Source organism: Anabrus simplex, chromosome 2 (genome assembly GCF_040414725.1).
Source record: "Anabrus simplex isolate iqAnaSimp1 chromosome 2, ASM4041472v1, whole genome shotgun sequence".
Lineage (NCBI taxonomy): Eukaryota > Metazoa > Arthropoda > Insecta > Orthoptera > Tettigoniidae > Anabrus > Anabrus simplex.
In genome coordinates, this window is record NC_090266.1 from 655,570,016 (window position 1) to 655,587,249 (window position 17,234).

A 17,234-nucleotide genomic window follows, 5' to 3' on the forward strand; every position below is an offset into this window, starting at 1 on the left:
ACCAATGCCTTCATGGTGTTGCAATTTCCATTTTCTTAAGTGTATCATCTACTGAAGATGATCCAATTAGGATCGAAACATGTATAGATTTGACAAATGTGGAACTTAAGTTTTTTAAATTCACATTAATCTTAATGTACGGTAATCTTATTTTTGCTCTACACGTCCCTCACCAAGACTGAAAATCTGTCGTGAAGACCCCTCAGTGGTGTCATCGTCCTCTCTTCTGATGACGAAACTAGGAAGTGGAGATAATATCTTCTCAGGGGCTGAGAAGAAATGGATGTAGAAGAACTTGAATTGATGAGGAGACAGCCCACCTGTATGAAGACAGCAGTATGTGAAGATGTTTATTTTTTGCTTTACGTTGCACCAACACAGATAGGTCTTACGGCGACGTTGGGACAGGAAAGGTCTAGGAGTGGGAAGGAAGCAGCCGTGGCCTTAATTAAGGTACAGCCCCAGCATTTGCCTGGCGTGAAAATGGGAAACCACGCAAAACCATCTTCAGGGCTGCCGACAGTGGGGTTCGAACCTACTATCTCCCGAATACTGGATACTGGCCGCACTTAAGCGACTGCAGCTATCGAGCTCGGTGTGTGAAGATGTAGAGTTGTTCTTGTCCTTTTGTGTTTCTGTGTTTGTGTTAGTCTCTTTTTTTCTATTGCTCCCTCACTTAACCTTTTGTTGTGTTTATCTTGTCATATGTTTCTATTCATGTTCCTATCCTTCTGTTCGGTGTATGACTTTTTGTGACCGAGCTCGATAGCTGCAGTCGCTTAATTGCGGCCAGTATCCAGTAATCGGGAGATAGTGGGTTCGAGCCCCACTGTTGGCAGCCCTGAAGATGGTTTTCTGTGGTTTCCCATTTTCACACCAGGCAAATGCCGGGGCTGTACCTTAACTAAGGCCACGGTCGCTTCCTTCCACTTCCTAGGCCTTTCGTATCCCATCGTCGCCATAAGACATATCTGTGTCGGTGCGACGTAAAGCAAATAGCAAAAAAAGACTTTTTGTGATAACATGTTAGGCCAAATCATGCCTGTTTTTATTTTATCATTTGCTGTCATGCTGTTGGTGCTTCTTAAAGGTATCTATGCCTTATTAGATTTCTCCATTTTACTATGAACTAGATTTTTAATTAGTAAGTAAGGTATACTGTATGTTTCTATGTGATATTGTGTGGTAATTATAAATTTTCTATTTGGGACAAGGATGTGATAAGTGTTCAGTTCTTGATTTCTATGGTCAAACTGAAGTTTGATATTATTTATGTGTATCACTAGTTCAGAAGCATTTTTCCTAACATAGTTATTTTATGCAAGTATGTGTCTGTAAAGGGCCAACATTAGCTAGTACCGAGCAAGTTGGCGGTGTGGTTAGAGGTGCGCAGCTTTCATTTTGCATTCAGATGATAGTGAGCTTGAACCCCACTGCCGGCGGCCCTGAAGATGGTTTTCCATGGTTTCCTATTTTCACACCAAGCAAATGCTGGGGCAGTACCTTAATTAAGGCCGCAGGTACTTCTAGCCCTTTCTTATCCCATCGTTGTCATAAGACCATCCTGTGTCGATGCAACGTAATGCAACTTGCTTGAAAGAACATAATCAGATTCTATCACATTAGCCAGCTCATTGTTTTTTGAAATTACTTAGTCCTGCAGTTTCGTTTTTGAACCCAAGTAATAATAATAATTATTATTATTTTGTTTCAGGGTTTGGATGTATTGGAAATAATGAGGAATATTCACATATTTGTGTCTAAATATCTGTACAATTTGAACAATCAGATCTTCATTGAGCAGTCCAGTAATAACAAGCACCTCAACACTATAAATATACGTCACATAGCAAATTCTATTCGGACACACGGTACTGGAATCATGAACACAACGGTAAGTGGAATTTATTTAATTACAAAGGAGTTAATATGATCTAGAATTGGCTTGTATTTCAAGTGTTGATTTTAAGAATTAATTGAAACAATTGATGCTTTCATTTAGGTGCAGATTTCTGCATTTATTGTAGGAATTCAGATTGTCACTTAAGGTATCCTCCATGCATTTTGTAATACATGCCTGGTAAAAGGGATCAGAAAGAGAAAGATTAATTTTCAACCATTTTTGGTATTTGAGTACTTCTAAAAGTGGAAATTAAGGTAGCCATTTTTATCTGCTTCTCTGTCTAGGTCTTGTCAGTGGACAAGAGTCAAATGGCATGACCACTTTCCTATTAAAGTGGATAACTGTGATATGAAAAAAATACTTGAACATATGAATGGATATGTTAAATGAGAACTTATTGATGGAAGAAGGAATTAAATTTTGTTGGGATTAAAGTGGAAATGAGAGGATAATGAAAGTTGGGATAAGAAGTTAAAATATTATACTGATGTTTTTCAGTTGCATTTATCTTCTTTATCCTTTTATTAGCAGGCAGACTTTCCAAGAATCATTCACTAATTCCCTGAAGTCTCATGCCAAGACAATGAAGGTAATTCCTTGAACTATTGAATATTAGAAAGTTTGTGTTGCTGTGAGTGAGTCGAACTAAATCATGGCACTGTCAGTTGGCATGTAAAAGTGTACATATATTGACACCAATGTATCTCTTGTGACCAATTTTAGTTAAAGCCTGAAGTGCTTGGTTCGATTTAGGTCAGATGAATTTGATGACAAAGTGTCTTACATTCCTGAAACCACTGTTGAACAATTTGTGCTGTATTGATGTGTGCATTGCTCCAGTGAAAGATGCTACTCCCATCATTGAAGATTGTTGCCGTTAAAAAAATTAGATATGATCCTCTTTAATGATGTTAAGGATGCAAAAACGTGCAAAAGTGCTCTCCACTGAAATAATTGTACCCAGTATCAAGACCAACTACAATCTATCAGACCTTAATGCAGAATCCAGCATGGCTGAAATATTGGGCTACTGTCTGCTGTAAGACACGGCTGGACGTTAATTCGTAACTAATATAATTAATGCTGATAACGTTCATAATCTTTGTATAAAAGAATTGTACATATAAATCATATTCCCATTGTTAGAAAACATGAAACTGTTTAAAATAATATACCAAAATCAAAACTAATATTCGACCAACTTACATAACCTTACAGCCAGTACATTTGACACTAACGAAATATCAGTAATTAATATTTGTTGGTAAGACAACAACACAGGACATAATCCAAGAAATACACAAAACACCCATAACATTGAAATGACACACCACACTCAGTAAATAACATATTCATCAACCAAGCCTACTTTAAATAGGTACATGACCCACAAACCTAACACTAAAACAATTGAAAATGACAAAATATAACGAACATTCATTGATAAAACACAACAGTGTACACACAACACATTATAAGAAAAAGCCCCATATCAGTGAAATGGCATACCATACTTAGTAAATAAGAAAATCAGCAACCATGGCTACTTTAAATATACACATAATTCACTAACATAACCCTACAGCCAGTACATTTGAAAATGTCAAAATTAAACAAATATTTGCCGGGCTGAGTGGCTCAGACGGTTGAGGCGCTGGCCTTCTGACCCCAACTTGGCAGGTTCAATCCTGGCTCAGTTCGGTGGTATTTGAAGGTGCTCAAATACGTCAGCCTCATGTCGGTAGATTTACTGGCACGTAAAAGAACTCATGCGGGACTAAATTCCGGCACCTCGGCATCTCCGAAAACCGTAAAAGAGTAGTTAGTGGGACGTAAAACAAATAACATTATAAACAAATATTCATTGGTAAACCACATCAGTGCACAACATATTACATACTACCTAGGACATTGAAATAACATTTTCAACAAATACACATTCACCAGCCTAGTCCTACATGAAGGGTGTATTTAATAGAAAATCAGGTTATTTTCAATTACTCTACTCAAGATTAGGGACAGAAGTGAAACTAAACTGACACGTTGGACCCTTGAACTTACTGTTCCATCGTCAGTCGTCTGCCTCGGCTACTAAGGTAGAGAAATGTCGACTCGGATCTTGGGGTCGTTGAGAGCTTTTTTTCTGTCGCTTCATTAACCGATCGGTAGGGTTCAGAGGAGAGCATAACTACTTCAAATGAGGAGCAAGAAAAAAAATGTGCTTAATAAAAATATTATTCAATGTAATCACGATAATTAGTTTTACTAAATAGGCAAGAAAGATCAGTTAAATTTGTCACAGCATGATATAACGCAGTCACAGTAGTAAAAAAATATCTTGAATTTGTTTATATTATTGTCTTCCAAAGAATGATAATGCGATGTACGATTTGTGGACAGCAAAATCCAGAAAAAGAATAAAAACCCTGAAAATCAGGCAACATTGATCCAAACAGCAACTGCGATTTAACCCACATGTTCCGTGCAAAATCTGACCTTCAACAATAGAATTCTAGATTTACATTTAATTCAGGTTATCCACCAGTCGACTATCCTATCGGATATTGGAACATCCCCTGAATGGATCCTTAATCGAACCAAATTGACTGTCAGTTGTTTTGGATCTTCGCCATAAGACCTATCTGTGTTGGCACGACATAAAGCAAATAGAAAACAGACAAGTTGTTTTGGGTAGGTTGCCAAATGTTTCTCGAAAGCATGGTGTTCGTTACAAGTTAACAGCAATTGTCACAGTTAAAAATAAAATTTCACCATGTATTATCATCTCGTGACATCCTTAAGTTACAAAGGAATCCCGATGCTGAAACGTGCATCACCCCAAACAGATGTTCAGAAGGAACCAACACCACTTGATCCAAGGGGATCTTAGGTTACATTGTTCTGAAGAAACAAAACTGTGAAATGCAAGAAATGCAAGAAAAACTGAAGTTAAAGAAAAGTGATAAATCACTTGAAAATGTTCTTACTAAACCAACTTTCACGTTATGAAACAGTTACGTCATTAAATTCGTTAAAATACAAGTCCACAATATAAAACAATCAACAGGAAATCTTTCCAATTCTCTATAACTACAAAAAGTACAATTACAAATCTGTCTACCTACACTTGTCCCCAGCTCGATAGCTGCAGTCGCTTAAGTGCGGCCAGTGTCCATATTCGGGAGATAGTGGGTTCGAACTCCACTGTTGGCAGCTCCGAAGATGGTTTTCCGTGGTTTCCCATTTTTCACACCAGGCAAATGCTGGGGCTGTACCTTAATTAAGGCCACGGCCGCTTCCTTCCCACTCTTATCCCCTTCCTGTCCCATCGTCGCCATTAGACCTATCTCTGTCAGTGCGATGTAAAGCAACTTGCAAAACACTTGTCCCCTTAAACTAAGCTACAAGTGATCGGTAAGTCAAAGTCGCATCTAAATAATGTGGATAATGAAAAATGAAAATAAACAGCTGACGAATCAAAACCGCATTCGTAGTGTAAATCCTACAAAAATGAACTAAGTGTCAACACACGACACTAGCCTAAACACCCAAACAGTAAAGAAAAAGAAACAAATAATAACGAACGTTCATCAAACTTGAACGCACGCGGCTAAGTAGTAGGGATCGGTCTCCATTAGCCAGGTTTCCACGTGGGACAACACTTGCATTCATGCCGCCACTGATGTAATGCTATTATGGGAGCACCTTCCGGCTAGTAAGGATTATGCCGAAATATGGCCTAAATAGTACTTACTAATATCTTCCAGACTCGTATCCACTACTGCAAACACAACATCGTTGAGTCGATGCACAAAAATGCCTAACCTATGACTTGTCTATGTACAGATGGCATCCTAATCCTCTCGTTGAGTCAGCGTTACAGAGTCTACTCATCCTTAATGATAATTATAATACACGCATCCTAAATCTATCGTTGAGCCAATGTTATGGTATCTACACATCACTCATACCGCCAGGCGAAATCGAAACTTTAACACAATGTCTGGATATTTAAATCTGATCCTTGTTGAAACTCTTAACACATGAAGTGAAATTCGCTACAGAAGTGAACTTGAATCTGGAAATATTAATATCTATTTCCTAAAATAAAGCATGAAATCAAAATTAAACAACAGGTTCGAATAATTTAATCTATTCCTCATTACAATTTAAAAACATGCAATGAAGTTCACTAAATAAAAATAAACTCAAATCTCGTTTGATCTTGCATAATATCACTTAAAACTATAATCACAACCATCATGATATTGACAGCATAACCAGAGTGTGAGGCTCCAACTGACCTGCAATGTCAGCACTCCAAACATGTATCATCGTGAACTGTCCAGTGAAGTAACTTCTCATCAATATACGCAGACTAAACCCTCATTGTAATAAAATTCATTCTCTGTCCCTCAACGTTTCCAGTCCGTGATGTTTTTGTCTCATAAAGATATTTTACAAAAGAAAAATTTAATGTATCCTCTTATTCAATACATAATTCCATCATTAGATGGAGTAATAAAATTCAAACCTGTTTCATCGCATTTGAGCCATCTTCACTGAAGATGTATTGAATAGGAGGATATATTAAATTTTTCCTTTATAAAGTGAAAACCGTCAATACAGAATGATTCTAATATCTTGTAATCATAAAGATACAGAATAGAATTCAATTTACAATAATTATTATCTTGACCGTGTGTCAGAATGTATTTTGTTCGTGAGGTCGGCTATCACAAAATGCACTTCGCTGGACTTAAGTGCCGTTACCTGCGGTCTTGCATAAAATAATCATCATGCGAGAACATTAACTTGCACTTAAAATAGGTAATTCTACTAGAAAATAAGGCATTGCGAATTAGATCCACTGATTGTTTTAATCTCGTAATCATTTTTCATCAGCATAACTCTCTTCAGTGGATACATTTTAAAATTTTAAATATATCATGTCGTCCATTTTGTACCATTTGGGGCCAATGACCTTAGATGTTAGGCCCATTTAAACAAGCATCATCATTATCATCATCGGCACTCACTTGAATTTGACAACCCTTACATTTTTCAATCGTTCTGGATTGCTACAGGACATTACTCCTCTTATACAGCCTGTCTCCGAAATATTACACATCGATTTATACACCATGTCACAAAAATTCCTCTCCATTGAACTACAGGGCTTCTTATCCTCGGTGTCCTGCTAATTCTACATCACTCATAAATACAGGCTTACTCTGCCTTTAACTTCTTCTTAATTATTGTCATAATATTTCCATTACAATCCATTTTCTTCTTGCTTGAAACTTTCAAATAGAAGCGATCCCATAACCAAACAACTTTATAATGATCTCAAAATTAACTTCTTGAAGTTTTTCCACACCTCACAAACAAAATAGCATGCAGTTATTTTCTATATCACAAATACATGGTGTCACAAAATTTAAATTTCCCAAAATGCCAAACTTTATCATATTTCACTGGATTTTAATATAAACTGCAAATCTTGCTTACCTAACTGGTGAACGCATTATCATCTTCATCTCAATTTATTCCTGGCATGAATATTATTATTATTATTGTTACGGAGTTTTCCGTGGTAGGTAGAGGTGAAAGAAGGTGCGGGTGTGAATAGGTCTCCAGCTACGAAAGCAAAATTAATTTAAAATTTAACAAGGTTATATTTTCTTTTCAAAAACAAAGAAATAACAAGCATGGCAGGTATAAAGTAGCAAATCAAAAAGGGTAGTTACAATATTTACAGGAATTGGGCTTCGCGCCCTGATTTTACACTGCTTGGGCAATCAGCTCAGTTTTACCCTAAACACGAGTTTTAACAGAGGGGCAGAAAACCCCATTCATACCTAGGAGCCCTTGCTCCAAATTACACAGAAAAGCCTCCACGAGGCATACAACACTTAATTTTCAAAAGAGCCACTCGCTCTCAAAATTTAAGCCTCTCCCAGGCCACACCAAACTCCACCTTCAAGTTGTCCTCACTGGACATAGACACAGGGGTAAAATACCCAACCTACTGAGGTCTATTAAATAAAAATGGGCAATTACATGACCTCTAAAATAACAATTTGAGAGGAGGCGATCTTGCACTCCTAATACACTTGTTTTTTAAAAACCTAATCTGGCTCTAGGCCACAAATGCAAGGGCTAATCCCATACTACCGAGGTGACTTTAGAAAAGAGCAATTTGTTTTACATTAACGAAGAATAGGTTGAGAAAATAAGTTCACCTCAAGACAATGTGAGTGGGAGCTCGAGAGGGTTAGCACTCTCTATCCCAATATGCAGCTTAAAAGAGAATAGAAGAAAAGATCGTTACATTTTAGGAAAAGGTTACATGGAGGAAAGCTTCGCACCCGCCCCGAGAGTTAAACTGCTGAGCTCGCAAAGAAAGAATTTATTAATCGGCCATTACCTTATTGATGACCGCTGCCGAGGAAAGAGGCGCTTCCCGCCTCCTGCTATGTCCTTTATACACTGAAAGATGGAACAGAAGTGGCCCGGAGACCCTAAAATCAGCAGTTTATATCCTCTCGCGGAAGGTTCTAGGCGTTAGGGGAATGAAAACACCCTCCCACAAACTTTTTATTGGCTCGGGTACAGAAACATATCCAAGTTGGGGGAAGATACATCGGATTGGTCGGAAATAACTCAAAGAAATTCAGGATTGGTTAAATGCAAAACAAGGGGAAAGGGAGGGGTATACAGCCAACTTAAACAATAACTGAAAAATTTTTTTAGCAAAGACAAACATTTGAAATAAAAATTTCTCCAACAAAATAGTTCTTTGACTTCGCACTAGGTTGCACTATTGTTGATCTTCAGTAGTGTCCTCTAGAAGAGAAAGTTCACACTTCTTACTTCAAGCGAAACAAAACCACATCAAAAATGACACAGTTCAAAAACTCAAAATTTTCCACGTGGTGACATCTTCTGAGAAAGTAGAGAATTAATAGCGTAGATAAAGTTCAGACTTCCTCCAGCAGAGGAGTTTCAACTGGCGCACATTTTAAATTAGCGGAGTGGAGGTGTACCGCCCGGTACAATTATGATTATTATTATTATTATTATTATTATTATTATTATTATTATTATTATTATTATTGGATACATTATTTGACTTTATCACACTTATAATAGTTATTTTTATCATTATCATTATTATAACTTTTACCAACCCGAACATTATTTCATTGCTTTTCATTGTAATATTTAACTTAACCTTTTCTTTTAAGAAATTTAAACGCTTTTTAACATCTCGCGCGCTGACAAAAGTAACAGACAATTCCCCTCTACAATGGAATAACACAATCTTGATTCTACACGTCACACATACAATGCTGCGTTATGATTTATTAATTAATTTAAAGGGACAAGCATTTACATCTCTAATTACAAAAACATATTTGAATTAGACAGACCTGCAATTGTGCTGCTTGACGTGGCGTTATCTTGGCTTCATCTTGCAAGCAAGCAACCTCTGAATTTAGCCCCTCGTAATGGTAGGAGACATCCTTCGCTTACATACTACCTTATCAATACACTGACCGTCTTACTAATAAAAAGTCCTTATACAGTTATTTAACTCTTGTTTAGTTATACAGTGAATAAACCCTGTATAAGCGTTCTACATTTTTCTTACTAATAAACGAGGTATACGCATTGTATTACTGTACAGCATGTATACACTCGTTCCAAGGCGTAGGAATCTCTTCCTGCATTTCACTGACGTATTTTGCACGTTCACCGCCTTTATGATTGCTTCTGCTGGTTATCTACGAGCAAAACTTTCCGGAAAGTCGCATAGTAGCACGGCATATCGAAAAGGAAGTGGCAACACTAAGTGAAACAGCTGGAAATTAGTTTGTGTAATGAACGCCAAAAAAAGAAATGGAAAGGCTTATGAAAAGATCAATAGCTCCTAACTGGGATAGTACGGAAAACGTAAGCAATTGTAATTGAATCGGCGAGTTGAAAAGGATACACATTCCAAAATCCTTACTTTTCAGGAGAAAGGAAAACCTGTTTCGTAGCTAAACGAAAGGTTTGATCAAAAAAAGTTTCAATTAGGCATTTATACATCATATTTCTGCTTATTCAACTACAAAGTATGGAAAACATGTGCCCCCATTATTGCCTAGCTAAGCCCAGCCAGTGAGCGAGAGATCCCAAGGGGGACCGTTCGTTCATTGGCTGTTGTTTTGTAGAGGCATTTAAGGGAAAGAAGGGTTTATGACCAAGCCAGAAAATAAATTTTAAAACAACACTCTGACATTTATTAACACAAGCAGATCACAAATAAAAAATATTCTTGCTGATATTACTTTCTTTTACATTGAACTTTCATAACATCCATTTCTTCCTCAGTCCTTGAAAAGCATGTATTTCTTAATGGACAGCCTTACTGGTCTGTAACGAAAATCAAAGAAAAATTAGGCCTACCGCCTTTTAAAAATCAAAATATTCGACTGAAAGAAATTCAAAAAGACTTAACAGAGAGGTTTACAAAATAACTCGATAACTGTCTTGCTGATATTTTACAATAAAGTAGTTAAAGGCTTCATGACTTTAAAGTAGCCTCAACACGTGGTTTAAGTTGAATTCTACTAAGTTTTATCCTTTAATGTATTTACCATTGGTCAATAACACCAGTATAAGCTTTAATAGAAAATCAAAATTAATTTCAAAAACTTCAAAATTAATTAATTATTATTCTTATTATTATTATCATCAATCTCTCTCCTAATTTAATTAACACGTCCTTCACCATCACACAATCGTGTTTCTAATCAATTTCTCACTGCATCATTCACTTAGCAATTGTCATTAACATTCCAAATAATTATTTTTCAATTAATTATTGTGACTCATTATCACCAAAATTCAAAGTAATTATGCAGCTAATGAACATCGACTTCTGATCTTTGCATGGCATTTATGTTTTAAATTAATTTCAAAAGACTTCAAAATTCAAATATAAATGTGTTAGAAAAACGTTGATATCCACGTGTGAGCTAGTTAATTAATAGTTTACTTTACAAATTGATTGCCTTCGTGAAAATAACGAGATCTTTCCTTTTAAATCACGTTCATCAGCAAAAATAAATCCTTTCCTAGTCTTCCTCGACTTAAAATTATCAAAATTTTCCCTTAAGGGCACGAAAATTACTTCTTAAGGTAACACACAATGATGAATGTAATCTGCGTTGTCATAAGTACACGACCAGATCAAGTTAAATCGAACAAACATGAAACAAGAAAATACACATATTTACACACACACTTTTTCATACTGGGAAACACGTATTTTATATACAATATTTACATCGATTCCTGTTCCTGCAAGTTTACTTTTGACTTTTAAGAATGGTCGGGTCACGTCATATCCAGTAGGAGATAATTTGTGTACAGAAATTATTTTTATCATTAATAGTGACTAGTGATCGAAGTTAGAGATATCACTTGGGTAAGAATATGCTTCTCATACAGATGGAAATCATCTATCTTTGAAATTATAATCGAAGATTTCAATAAAATCCGTAATCACTACCACCACATGGGTGATAAGTTGAAACTATCGCATCCGTGAGCCTCAATCGTATTATTATTATTATTATTATTATTATTATTATTATTATTATTATTATTATTATTCCCTGTCCGTGAAATACACACGCAACACGTGCTCCAATAAGTATAATTTATCTTGCGCTCCCAATAACACAAGAACATGTCAATCATTATAAATAACTCATCCAATAACTCAATTGCATAACAAATATCCCGCAGGATGGTCATATTCCAGACACTTCATAAACAGAGCACATTCAATCTCACATATAAGGAATCTACTGTAAAGTTATGGCTCATGAGCGTTTAATTCTCTTTTACCCGATCTTTAGTCATTTTTATTATTAGTCAAGTGATTATTACATCTACTGATCCTCGTGAAATATCATAAAATCAGATGACTCGATCCTAAGGAATGCAAGTGATCTTGAAAAGACTCTAGGTTCGACCCTATCTCACAAAATGTACACGTAAATTCAAGTCCGATAAAATTCAACATTACACAAAAGTAGATTTATCGCGTGGTCAGTGATTTTTAGATATTTAGCTCATAAGCACGGGAAATCATCCAAAGACAAACTACATGTCTACTCTAACAGGTTCAAAATTTCATTCACACATGTGACTCGTCTACCACGACACCTTAAGAATTGGAAAAATGATATGCTTCTAACTACAACAAAACTAATAGCTCTACGATTTAAAGAAGAAAGACCTCTAGTTTTACAAAAGATGAGACAGTAATTGAATTAAGTGGCACTCAAGTTTAGATGAGGTTCGATCCCAGGCAGCAGTCAATCATTCCAGCCTTTCCCCGGTCAGTTTCCTTCCCATGACCAGAGACGCCTCACATTTTATAGATCCATGGAGACTTGGTCGTCGATATCCCTCGATGAAGTTGAGTTGCAGATGATTGTAGAATTATCCATGTTGGTGTACTGCAGCTTTCAAGATGACTTCTATTAAGTTCCGGATGTAAGCTGTAACTGAGATGGCAAGAATAAATACGGGCACAAACACACGCAGAATTTTGATTATTCTTCTAGATAGTCACACTTAACTTGGATTTTGAGATGATTTTTACTCCGTAGGAGTTGGCTAATTAGTTCACTAAATTGTTGGCAGAACGGGCGTCTGCTTGCGCTGAAAATTACTCCTCCACGTGGTCGTAGCAAGTACCGAATCTTCAGAATGCAGTGTAGAATAAAACATTCAAAGCAGAGTAGAACAGTGTAGAACAGTCAGAGAGTGATTTGCTCGAAACAAGGCTTTTTATATTCTCGGCTTGGGAGGCGTGTATTCCAACGAGAACTGTAATTGGTCGTCAGGTCTCCTTTAATTGGCTCAGACTATTCTGGAACCAAGATGTCTGTCGTTCGCGCGTGTCAGGCAATGCATGGACACGTCACGTGATTTGCTTTGGCCTTGGTCGAAGCTCGATCAATACGTCGCCCCTCTGAATGACGAAAAAACTTATTTTCAGCTCGCCACACTACTTCCCAAATGACAAGTTACAGCTCCAGGCAGCAAATAAAATTTTTAATATCCGCTTGTTGGAAATACTAAATATCGCCGAATTTGACGGGGACACATGTTACATACGGTTTTCAAGTTATACCATTTTTTATGTCAAGGAATATGTCCCTTTTTATACTAAAATTTGAGAAAGATCTAAAACCTTTGTAGAGGCAGATAATGTATAATAAACTCGCAATATCAAAAGTCTATTAAGCAGTAACACATTATTACACAAAAATACGCCCAACTATCATTTCTTTTATAGTTATTCATTATCATTCCGTCTCTTTAAAGTGTTTTACTTTACGAAGATGTCTAGCCTCCATAACCTCTGAATGGTGTATGTCTTCTATGTTTAAAATATCGTGAAGATCATCAACGTTATCGTCCATTCTTTCATTGTGTGTTCAATGTTAAATGGATAAGTCGAATATTTCACCACGATTATATTACTGTAGACAATAAATACCATGAAAATAAACTGCTCACTCGTTTCTTTTTCCGCCACTCGCTGCTATACAACGCTTATACAAGGGTCCTGGTCTGTATAAGCAATTCAATGAATAACTATAACAGATGTATACACAGGAGGCTTATACATGGTTTATTAGTAACGAATTTCACATAAACGGTGTATAAACCTTGTATAACCGGGCTAGTTGGCCGTGCGCGTAGAGGCGCGCGGCTGTGAGCTTGCATCCGGGAGATAGTAGGTTCGAATCCCACTATCGGCAGCCCTGAAGATGGTTTTCCGTGGTTTCCCATTTTCACACCAGGCAAATGCTGGGGTTGTACCTTCATTAAGGCCACGGCCGCTTCCTTCCAACTCCTAGGCCTTTCCTATCCCATCGTCGCCATAAGACCTATCTGTGTCGGTGCGACGTAAAGCCCCTAGCAAAAAAAAAAAAAAAAAAAAACCTTGTATAAAAGTTATACACCGTTTATTAGTAAGACGGTGATTCTGCACTAGTCTTGAAGCTACATACATTAATTTTCTTGAAATAATTAACTTAACAAGGAATTTTATTCTATACATATACACACAAATTAAACCACACAGCCTCGTGTCAAGTATTCAACTGATGAATTTTGTGGAATATTCCCACCTCCTCCTCACAAGGTGTACCACACATGTGAATGACCATGAGACAAAGTATGTTATCTCTGCCAGACTTCAACAGTCCTCCCTTACAGATTATCAAAATAACCTTGTCAGCAATAATTCAAAAGAGCTATCTATGACTCTGCTGTCTTCCTATCCAGAAGTTCAGGAATCCTACAAATATTAACACGATATTCGCACCTACCAGGATGGATGAAAAAGATGTTGAGTCCCATAGGGAACCTGAAATATTTGTTCCGAAGGAGTATATTTATAATACCAATATAGTTGGTTCGTTATTGGACATTATAAATTTACCAGCTAACTCATTCGTGGTTGCCAGTGTTTTGCCCCAGTGTGCTAAGTTGGGCTCATCAGTTGGTAAATAGCACACCTACCAAGATGCATGGCTAATGCATACCGTGCAGGCCACTGCGTAGGTTCCTTGGAGCCACCGGCAGTGCCAATGCACTATGAGAGACTTCGTCTCATTTTCAAAAATTAATGCCTGCCCGTGGTCATAATGGTTAACAAATTTTGTTTTTTTAAAAAAGGTTCACATACTCCAGTTGATTGTGGCAAGACCGCTAGTCGGGTCTGTGCTGAGTGATACGGACATAAGACAGCATTTTTACTCATATCCAAGAACGTTAAAGTGCCATGTGTTACATATCGGTGCATAAACTTTCGACTAACGGTTCTATTCTATATTCCACGAACACATGACAATTTTTTGAAACCAAAACCAAGAACGTTTAGATCCCAAGTGGTTTGTCTTTGTACATTTAATGTATATAAGTTTCTTCTAGTTTAGTCAGTTGGAGGCAAGACTGTCAAGCCCAGGAACAATCTTGAAACACCAATCGTTTCATATCATTGTATGGTAAGTGTCTCATATCGTTAGTGTGTGTTTTCAAACCAGTGCAAGGGATTCCAGTATTCCGTGTATATGAACGTGCGACAGTCCAGACCAGAACCATGTCTTTGTACATTAGTTTCAAGGCATGTGTATTTTATCCAGTTTTTTCAGTAGGAAGCAGAACTGTCAAGTCCAGGAACGCTCTTAGATAGCCAAGGTTTCATATCACTATAAGTGTCCGTGTCAAGTGTTCAACAGTGCATGTGTTTCGAGTGTTACTTGTTCCATGAACACAGGACACTTTAGGCCACAACTAGGAACTTTTTAAGTTCCAAGTGCTGCTTGCCATGTATGCGTTGCATTTCAAAGTAATGTCTGCAACCCATTGATGTTTTTCCAGGCAATCACCTTTAAATTTTTTTAGTATTTTTTTATTATGATGATTGTTATCAGATTCCCCGCGATTTAATTTTCAACAAGGGCTGATGATGACTCCAAGGGAGTCGAAACCGGTCTTCTTATAATTGAATATATTTTGCAATGTGTTGAATGGTGGAACATCCCTTAGTTAAACGTCAACACGGAAATTAAGCTCATAACCTACGAAAGAGCTATCACTCGAGACTTCCTCCACACCTTAGGTATCTGTTTACTCTGCAGGCAATTGTTTAGGAAATTAACAAGCCACTTCCTTGCTCTGGAACCAAAATGTTTTATTTGTTCCACACTTACATCATCCAGACCTGTAGCCTTGCCATTTTTGGATTTCTGTATGGCTTTCTCTAGTTCCTCTAGGGTGATATTAGTAAGGTCGCTAGACTCCATGTCTATTTGGCGTTCTATTTTAACTCTCTCCATATAACCCCCTATTTTTCCATTGAGCAAAAGTTGATGGAACAATGGCATCTGCGGACAAATTAACGTGTACAGGGGCTTTTGTGAAGTCATTATTAAGCCTCTTTAAAAATCGTTAACCTTTTTTACTACTTTGGGATATGTCCAGCTCTTCAAGGGTAGATATCCAACGATTTTTCATTTTCTGCTAACGTTGCTGTCAGCTCTAGACCTTTCTGCACAGTCTGTTCACCAAAGGGATTCATCTCAAATAGATCAATGTGTTCAACCAGCAGAACTGAGGAATGTTGGTTGAGACCAGGAACATAATTAATCCGACAACCTCTGGGAATTGACTGTATGGAGCTCTTGTTCACCGGCAGGTCGTAGTCGGTCATAGAAATACCAGTATCAGATACAGCATCTTCCAGATATGCAGTGATATACAAGAAATGATTGTGCTTGAAGGCAAAGGCCCTCTATTTATAACAAGTTAAAATCTTGATAGTCAGTGTAAAATAATGAAAATGAAAACACTTAAATGTTGATTTTTGATTATTTTGTATTGTAAAGGTAGACCTTTTGCAATTTATATTGCTTTTTGTTATTCTTGCTTCAATACGGATCCATGATGAAGTTTTTAACTTTAAATTAGATAGGTCAGTCGCAGTTGACCACCTGATTCCAGGATATCTGCTATATCTTGCTGGAATCCTACAAGTTGAGCTTCAGTGGAATAACCCTTCCTAAACCCGAACTGCCTTCTATTGAACCAGTTATTAATTTTGAAAATAACCGGGCGAGTTGGCCGTGCGCGTAGAGGCGCGCGGCTGTGAGCTTGCATCCGGGAGATAGTAGGTTCGAATCTCACTATCGGCAGCCCTGAAGATGGTTTTCCGTGGTTTCCCATTTTCACACCTGGCAAATGCTGGGGCTGTACCTTAATTAAGGCCACGGCCGCTTCCTTCCAACTCCTAGGCCTTTCCTATCCCAAGGTCGCCATAAGACCTATCTGTGTCGGTGCGACGTAAAGCCCCTAGCATAATTTTGAAAATATGTCTAATATATTCAAAAATAATGTTTTCCCAAAGCTTACATGCAATGCATGTCAAACTGCCTGGCCTGTAATCTTCAGCTTTATCTCTATCACCCTTTCCTTTATACACAGGGCTACTATAGCAACTCTCCATTCATTTGGTATAGCTCCTTCATGCAAACAATAATCAAATAAGTACTTCAGATATGGTATTATATCCCAACCCATTGTCTTTAGTATTGTTACGAATAAAACTTCATCTGTTTCATTACTCTGATTTATTTCAGGATGGCCTAATAAATGCACACACACATATTTAAACACAAGCAATTCTAACCAGTTGTGAATGGTCACAGTCTATTTAAAACAGCAATGGTCCAGCTGGTTCCTTTACCTG

The 17,234-nt window shown here is 37.2% G+C and overlaps 1 protein-coding gene across 3 annotated transcripts in view; it reads left to right on the forward strand.

The window, feature by feature from the left end:
• SWIP (strumpellin and WASH-interacting protein) overlaps positions 1 to 17,234 on the forward strand; it is a 412,754-nt gene that overhangs the window by 157,336 nt on the left and 238,184 nt on the right. For all 3 annotated transcript variants that reach the window (XM_067141154.2, XM_067141155.2, XM_067141156.2), the window contains one exon: positions 1,715 to 1,894. In XM_067141154.2, coding sequence (XP_066997255.2) covers positions 1,715 to 1,894 — 180 coding nt within the window. The remainder of the gene's footprint in view (positions 1 to 1,714; positions 1,895 to 17,234) is intronic.